Here is an 8,738-nt window from a genome sequence, read left to right as displayed (position 1 = left end):
CATCAAGTGTGGCAGCCATTGGTTGCTAGATTGAATGGTTTGAGAGTTGGTGAATCACAGCATTGGCCAGCTCCCCTAGGACAACCAGACCAGTTGACCCTCGGCTGATTGAGTTTCCCTCTAACACTGTTGGTTTTGTGGCAATCGCCTCTATTTATTCATTCATTGGTTTCAGGCATGATTATGCTTACCGTTATATTCTTCATCTATCTCACGCTCACTTTGATTGTATCTCGCTATCACAGTATTTATATCAACTACACAACACGAGTGATCGATCGCCCAGTGACACTTCCGTACACGGACATGGGGAACTTTGAATACATTCCCCTGATGACACTGCCTACTGCCCACCCCTTCCAAGCCCCTCACTCTTTCCCTTTGCTGTTCAGCAACTTGCTTCCCAAGTACAAGTACGGGCCAAGTGCCGTGGACTCCTGTCCAGAGGACTGATGGACACACGGGATGTTCTCTGGGTTCTAGCACAAAGGCTCCTCCTAGCTGGTTATCTCAGGATCTACCTGGCAGGTCAAGAGGCATTAGTCCAACAAAGGGGCTAGAGACAAGCGTCAGCTCAGATCTTGTGATGGTGATTGTGGAAGAGGGCAGTTGAAAAGGAATTCAGGGATAGAATAAGTGTAAGTCTAAAAGGAGCTTGTTTTTGAGGAAGGATGGGACTTTCCTAGGTGAGACTTGCCATGCCCTGCCCTCCAGCCTACTTCTGTCCTTCTCTCTGCCTGCAGCTGTACGTTCGTGGGTTATCTTCTATATTGAGGAGGGTGATTATGCCACCAAGCTAGGGTGTTATCAGGCACCGGAGGGATGGCCAATAATGATTTTGAAGCAAAGGGTCGAGTTTGTGCTCTTGAGTTCTGCTGGTCGTACACCTCAAAGAACATATTCAGGAACAAAAACCGCCTAGTGCTGGAATTATCTGCCCAGGACTGCACAGACCCCAATCCCCAAAATAAGCACCTGTCTTTTTGGAGAAACAGGGGATTTTTTATGGTCAAGGGCAGTCTACCCAAATTTCCAAGTCTAGGCTTGGATAAAACTCCTTCCTACAACCTTAATCTGTTCATGTTTGGGGAAAGGCAGTGGGTAACAGAACCTTCATGGTCCAGAAACAAAGCCCTTCAGGTTCCTTTCTGTTTTGCCAAGGTGTTGGTGATGAGCGGAATGTCTATGGTCTGTGACTTCCAAAAATCTGATATCTGATTACAGAACTGGCAAGTTGCGCTTTGGTGCCCGTTGCTGAACGGTACCTGTGTCTCCCGTTCATTGTGTGATGGTTTAGTTAACTAGACTTGCTATCCAGTGCTCAAGTGAGTGTTGCACGTTCTATGAAGAGTGAACATCCTTGTTGACCTCCTGTAAACTTCCACCCAGTTTCTCTGGCGTATGTCCCGCAGCTTGGGTGGGTGCTGTGAGGTCCACTTAATGTGAAAAACTGATGACTTTTGGTGGGAGGTGATAGGAGCCTAGCTTCAGGTGCATGGAAATGGCTGATCAGCCCTCCATCCTCAAGCGTTGTTGTCACAAGCATTTGTGGCTAGGCCCCGAGTGTAACAGCAACCTTGAACTTTTGAAGCAGTTGGGAACCTAGGTCATGCAGAAAACAAAAGCAGTCCTTCCTCATCTTCTCTTTGCTATTGCTTTTGTATTTGGTGAGGCAGGGTCTCCTACAGGGTCTCCTGTAGCACAGGCTGGCCTCAGCATCTCTGTGTGGCCAAAGAGGACTTGAACTGATCCTCCTGCTTCCACTTTTCTAGCTTTGCCAAGTGCCAAGTATTTATCCTTTATGAGACTTTCCTGACTTTCACCGCAACCTCTTGTCTAAGGTCCATCAGCTGACCCATGAAGGACTCTCAGTCAGGATACAGCTAGTTGTACCATGTCTATATGTAGTGTGTGTGTGTGTGTGTGTGTGTGTGTGTGTGTCCTCCTTAAGGTTTGGGTGTCAAGAGTCCCACAAAGAATCAAGTGTTTGAACAATGTTCTAACCAGGTGGCACCACGTGGGGCAAACTGTGGACCTTGGGCAGTGGACCTAGCAGGAAGAGGTGGGTCTCTGGGCATCACTGTGGACAGACAGTGGAGTGTAACCAGCTTCCTCAGGCCCCTACTGCCCCACTGCCCTAGACCAGCTTTTCTGTCCCTGAGGACAGAATGTGAGGGAACCAGGAAGATGTGCCTAGTGATCACTGGTCCATTCCTTGCTCTGACACCACAAGGAGCCATTGTGACACCTATCCACTTAAGGCTCTGGCTGAGCCTGCTTCCTGTCTTACAGAGCAGAAGCTCTTGGTTGGAGAGCAACTGGACTTCTGTACCCGTGACAGACTAAACAAGACTCACATTTTAGTAGCTGTTTTGACCACCCTATAGTAAGTGCCTTCTGTTCTCTAACCTACAATATTTTATTATGTTTGTTTAATAAACATAAAGTCTCCTTCTAGTCCCTCCCTCACACACTCACACCATTCTCCTCTCCTCTTGTCTTACAGAGCAGAAGTTCTTGTTAGAGAGTAATTTGACTTCTGCACCTGTGACAGGACATTCCTGGATTTGTGAAGATTTTGAACCATCATAGTAAGTTCATTCTGTTTTCTATCTGAGAACATTTTATTATGTTTATTTTGTACACAGAAAGTCTCCTCCAATTCATGTAAGGGACCCTCTTTGTTTTAAAGTAAAGATTTTTGGGGATGGGGTAATCTGGAGAGCTGGCCCATCATTTCAAGAGCATGTACTCTTAGAACTAGGTTTGATGTGCTGCTCTTCTGTGGGAGATCATAACTTCCTGTAGCATTATCTAGATAGACATTATCACCATGTAATTGATGTGTAGTAGCAGAGAGTGCACTTGCGTGTGGGCATGTGAACATGTGTATGGATGCCCTCAGAGGCCCGTGGTGTAGGATCTCCTAGAGCTGGGTTTGGAGTAATTGTGAGCCACCTGACCTGGATCCTAAGAACCAAATTTCGGTAGGTCCTTTGCAGAGCTAGTTGTACCTGGACTCAGGGCCTGGCTGCCCAGCACGGACACCGCCGGGCTTGGCAGGTGTCTGTTGTTCTATATACTTCTCTCGCATCTAATTTTATTCGTGCCTGCTCTCTCCCAGTACAGGTGAGCTCAGGGTTAGGGGATGACCGTCCTTTCTTATCAGTGGCTCTTAGTTTCTAGAACCCTTTGGTTGGTTCTTCCAGTTTGCAGTTGATTCCTGTCAAACCAATCTGTCATAGTTTGCTCTACACTGCTTTGGAACATACTTCATTCTTGTCTATCTAAGCATTTAAGTACCCAGTTAGGTGGTCTGAAATGTGTCTGACCTCTTCCTTCCTTCCTTTCCTAGTCTTTTGGATGTAGGAATTCATAGCTCTAAATACTCTCCTAGGCCTGATTTTAAGTCTGTCAACTTTCTCATTGAACTTTTTGTCTCTAGCCATATGAAGGAGGAGGGCCTGACTCTGAAGCAGGACATGGAGGCCTGCTCCTCTGTGGAGGACCCCTTCAACACCGACTATAGAATGATGAGGACTCTGGGACATGGACATTTTTCTGAAGTGAAACTCGCCTTCCATGTTCCCACTGTGACCTGTGTGGCTGTAAAACTCCTTAGAAATAAGAAGAAGTACAACTCGATTTTTAACAGTGAAATAAGCGTTATGAAATCCATGAACCACCCCATTATCATCAAACTTTTTCACGTGATCGAGACGGAAGAGATCACCTACCTGGTGATGGAGCATGCCTCAGAGGGAGAGCTGCTGCGGCGGATCCTGGAACGGGGGTCTCTACCGGAGTGCGAGGCTGAAAGGATATTTACTCAGGTGGTGCATGCAGTGAATTACTGTCATAACAATCAAGTTGTCCATAGAGATATAAAAGCCACCAACATCCTTATGGACTGCAGGGGGAATGCCAAGCTGATTGATTTTAGCCTCGCTGTGAAAGTAACTCCTGGGCAGAAGCTGCGGGGTTTCTGTGGCACTCTGCCCTATTGTGCCCCAGAACTCTTTGCACGGGGGGAATACGATGCGTACCCCATCGACATGTGGTGTTTAGGGATTCTCCTCTTTCTCATGGTGGCTGGGCACTTCCCTTTCCAAGCCAAATCTGTGGCAGGCATGAGGAACGAGGTCACCTCAGGCAACTTCACCATTCCTAAGCATGTTTCTATCGACATTTTCAATGTCATCTTGGAATTACTGATAATCAATCCCGGCAGAAGGCCCACCATCAAGGACATCATGAGGCGCCCCGTGATCAGGGCCAGTGAGGCACGTTCACCACCTACCTCCACCCCTAGCCTCCCAGGCACCCCGAGCCCTAGCATTGTCGGGACCATGAGAGTCATGGGCTATAAGCCTGAAGTAATCATTGAATCCCTGAGAGACCAAAAATACGACGAGGTGATGGCAACTTACCTTATATTGCAGCACCAGTCACCTGCGGGGGACTGTGGCCACAACCAGGTGAATCCTGAGAAACCCAGGCAGCCAGGCACTGTCCTCTCCCTGAAAGAGCCTTACACTTATCCTGGATCCCTAAGGAGAGCTGAACCTGTTCCCTATACCTTTACCTTGCCATCTAAGGGCCAGGAAAAAGAGGAGGAGCATTATTCCAGGAAACTTGCCAGATGCCATAGCATGCCTGCCACCCTATGCTGCCATCCAGACACACACCCTCTCCACCTGGGCTGTCCTATTGCTAAGTCCATCAAGGGCAGCATCCTGGAAATGAATGTTTATTTTTCACAGGTTGGATCACGTGACAGCCACACTGATAGTGACCATCCATCTCTGGGTCTGGAGGAAGAGGACAGCTCAAGCTCCTCCTCTGAGGATTTATCAGAGATGACGACAGTCATAGAGATAGAGTCGAATATAGTCGCAGAGGAAAAGACCCTAACACAGGAAGACATCGATGCTCAAGAAGCAATCATTGCCCTGAGAGTAAACATCATCAAGGAGGACACCATGCCTGAAGTGAGGGAGGAGGAAGAGACCGAGGAGAGAGAGACCCAGGAGGACAACATCACAGCTGGCCAGCCTCAGGACGCTGGTACAGCTCTCCCTCAGCAAGAGACCGAGAACAACATCACACCTGGCCAGCCTCACGAAGCTGGCACAGGTCTCCCTCAGCAAGAGACCGAGGACGATATCACTCCTGCCCAGCCTCAGGATGCTGGCACAGGTCTCCCTCAGCAAGAGACCGAGGACAACACCACACCTGGCCAGCATCAGGAAGCTGGCACAGGTCTCCCTCAGCAAGAGACCGAGGACAACACCACACCTGGCCAGCCTCAGGATGCTGGCACATGTCTCCCTCAGGAAGAGACCGAGGACAACACCATACATGGCCAGCCTCAGGACGCTGGCACAGGTCTCCCTCAGCAAGAGACCGAAGACAACACCATACCCCTCCAGCCTCAGGATGCTGGCATAGCTTCCCCACAGGAAGAGACCAAGGACGACAACATCACACCTGGCCAGCCTCAGGACGCTGGCACAGCACGCCCTCAGGAAGAGAACGAGGACGACACCATACCTGGCCAGCCTCAGGATGCTGGCACAGGTCTCCCTCAGCAAGAGAACGAGGACCACATCACACCTGGCCAACCTCAGGATACTGGCACAGGTCTCCCTCAGCATGAGACCGAGGACACCACCATACCTGGCCAGCCTCAGGATGCTGGCACAGGTCTCCCTCAGGAAGAGACCGAGGACAACACCACACCTGGCCAGCATCAGGACGCTGGCACAGGTCTCCCTCAGGAAGAGACCGAGGACAACACCACACCTAGCCATCCTCAGGATGCTGGCACAGGTCTCCCTCAGGAAGAGTCCGAGGACAACATCACATCTGGCCAGCCTCAGGACGCTGGCACAGGTCTCCCTCAGCAAGAGACCGAGGACAACATCACACCTGGCCATCCTCAGGATGCTGGCACAGCTCTCCCTCAGCAAGATACCGAAGACAACATCACACCTGGCCAGCCTCAGGACGCTGGCACAGCTTCCCCCCGCAACCGGGGTCAACACTGGAAGCGGGTGAAGAAGACAATCATGAATGGCCTCAGACATCTGTGCTGCTGCTGCCTGCCTCCTGCTAAGACAAAGGCCGCCTCATGTAAGAACATGACTCCAATGAAAAGGGACCTTGGAGCCACCCTCAGCACCAGGTGAGTGCATTACTTCACTTCATTTTATTCACTTTTCCTTCTGTCCATTGTAACTAATGATAATTTGCCCACTTGGCACACCTGTGAACTTAACAACCTCTGTCACTTCAGAAAGACCAATACCATAGAAATCACGGTAATGTGACCTCAGGCTTGTTGAGCAAGAAGTAGATTGTATACATGTGCTGATAAAGCAGGAAGAGGAGCAGGTGGGGCATGGCAAAGTCAGCAGAGATTGCTGAGAGACCAGTAGGGCACTTTGGTGCTGCAGGGCAAGCACAGAAAGTTCTGTGTGCTTCAAAGTCAGTAAGAGTCACTTACCTGTGTCTTTTTGCTTTGAAGTCCTAAAGACGACAGGCCCCATCTCCATGGCTTGTGGGCCAAGGGTTGGGGATCAGCCTGGATGAGATGTGGAAAGCCTCTCAGGGAAGCCAGGCCAGATGTCCAGAAGCCCGTGTGGTCACAGGAGCATTCTGCACAGGACCTATCCCAGTGCAGATCTGTCCAGGTAAAATCCCAGGCAGGAGGGGCTGCCTTTCCACTGGGTCTTCCACAGAGGGGATTGGCTGAGGTGCAGAGGTGCCCTAAAGCTTTATGTGGCACACTGATCCCTTGCTCTCTCCTCCAGCCTGCATAAACATCACAGACTGTCCTCTGGGTAGTGATTGTCCTTTATTCCCCGTTTCTTGGCAGGAAATATGATCTTTTCCACATAGTAAAACTTCTCCCCATAGTGATATAGTTTCCAATCTCCCTGTCCCACCTGCCCCAATAAACCATCCTACCACACACCATCACACTAAAATTGACCAGGGAGGACACCATCACACCAGACACCATCGTACCAAACACCATCATACCAGACACCATATGAGAAACCATCACGACAAAGAGATCAAGGAGGACACCATGACTGAAGAGACCAAGGAGGAAGAGAACAAGGGAAACAACATCATACCAGACACCATCATACGAGATACCATCACAACAAAAGAGATCAAGGAGGATACCATCATAACTGAAGAGACCAAGGAGGAAGAGAACGAGGGCGACAACATCAGGCCTGGCCAGCCTCAGGATGCTGGCACAGCTCTCCCTCAGCAAGAGACCGAGGAAGACACCACACCTGGCCAGCCTCAGGACGCTGGCACAGGTCTCCCTCAGCAAGAGACCGAGGACAACACCACACCTGGCCAGCCGCAGGATGCTGGCACAGGACTCCCTCAGCAAGAGAACGAGGACAACACCACACCTGCCCAGCCTCAGGATGCTGGCACAGGTCTCCCTCAGCAAGAGACCTTGGACGACATCACACCTGGCCAGCCTCAGGACGCTGGCACAGGTTTCCCTCAGCAAGAGACTGAGGACAACACCACACCTGGCCAGCCACAGGATGCTGGCAGAGGTCTCCCTCAGCAAGAGAACGAGGACAACACCACACCTGCCCAGCCTCAGGATGCTGGCACAGGTCTCCCTCAGCAAGAGACCTTGGACGACATCACACCTGGCCAGCCTCAGGACGCTGGAACAGGTCTCCCTCAGCAAGAGACCGAGGACAACACCACACCTGGCCAGCCTCAGGATGCTGGCACAGCTCTCCCTCAGCAAGAGACCGAGGACAACATCACATCTGGCCAGCCTCAGGATGCTGGCACAGGTCTCCCTCAGCAAGAGACCGAGGACAACACCACAGCTGGCCAGCCTCAGGATGCTGGCACAGGTCTCCCTCAGCAAGAGACCTTGGACGACATCACACCTGGCCAGCCTCAGGAAGCTGGCACATCATGCCCTCGGCAAGACACCGAGGACAACACCATACCAGGCCAGCCTCAGGAAGCTGGCACAGGTCTCACTCAGCAAGAGACCGAGGACGACATCACACCTGGCCTGCCTCAGGAAGCTCTCACAGGTCTCCCTCCGCAAGAGACCTTGGACGACATCACACCTGGCCAGCCTCAGGACGCTGGGACAGGTCTCCCTCAGCAAGAGACCGAGGACAACACCACACCTGGCCTGCCTCAGGAAGCTGGCACAGGTCTCCCTCCGCAAGAGACCTTGGACGACATCACACCTGGCCAGCCTCAGGACGCTGGCACAGGTCTCCCTCAGCAAGAGACCAAGGACAACACCACACCCGGCCAGCCTGAGGATGCTGGCACAGGTCTCCCTCAGCAAGAGACCGAGGACAACACCACACCTGGCCAGCCTCAGGATGCTGGCACAGGTCTCCCTCAGGAAGTGACCGAGGACAACACCACACCTGGCCATCCTCAGGATGCTGGCACAGGTCTCCCTCAGCAAGAGACCGAGGACAACACCACACCTGGCCAGCCTCAGGATGCTGGCACAGGTCTCCCTCAGCAAGAGACCGAGGACAATACCACACCTGGCCATCCTCAGGATGCTGGCACAGGACTCCCTCACGAAGTGACCGAGGACAACACCATAACTAGCCAGCCTCAAGACGCTGGCACAGGTCTCCCTCAGCAAGAGACCGAGGACAACACCACACCTGGCCAGCCTCAGGAAGCTGGCACAGGTCTCCCTCAGC

General features: G+C 51.6%; 1 protein-coding gene across 1 annotated transcript in view; it reads left to right on the top strand.

Moving 5' to 3' along the window:
* The first annotated feature begins 3,668 nt into the window (after nucleotides 1-3,668).
* Nucleotides 3,669-8,738, top strand: part of LOC110557350 (sperm motility kinase X-like) — a 31,448-nt gene continuing 26,378 nt past the window's right edge. The window contains exons 1-3 of the mRNA XM_060383386.1: nucleotides 3,669-4,060; nucleotides 4,313-4,478; nucleotides 4,764-4,958. Coding sequence (XP_060239369.1) covers nucleotides 3,669-4,060; nucleotides 4,313-4,478; nucleotides 4,764-4,958 — 753 coding nt within the window. The remainder of the gene's footprint in view (nucleotides 4,061-4,312; nucleotides 4,479-4,763; nucleotides 4,959-8,738) is intronic.

This window comes from Meriones unguiculatus, chromosome 5 (assembly GCF_030254825.1).
Source record: "Meriones unguiculatus strain TT.TT164.6M chromosome 5, Bangor_MerUng_6.1, whole genome shotgun sequence".
NCBI lineage: Eukaryota > Metazoa > Chordata > Mammalia > Rodentia > Muridae > Meriones > Meriones unguiculatus.
The sequence above is the reverse complement of the archived record's forward strand: the minus strand, read 5'-3'. Positions and strand labels throughout refer to the sequence as shown.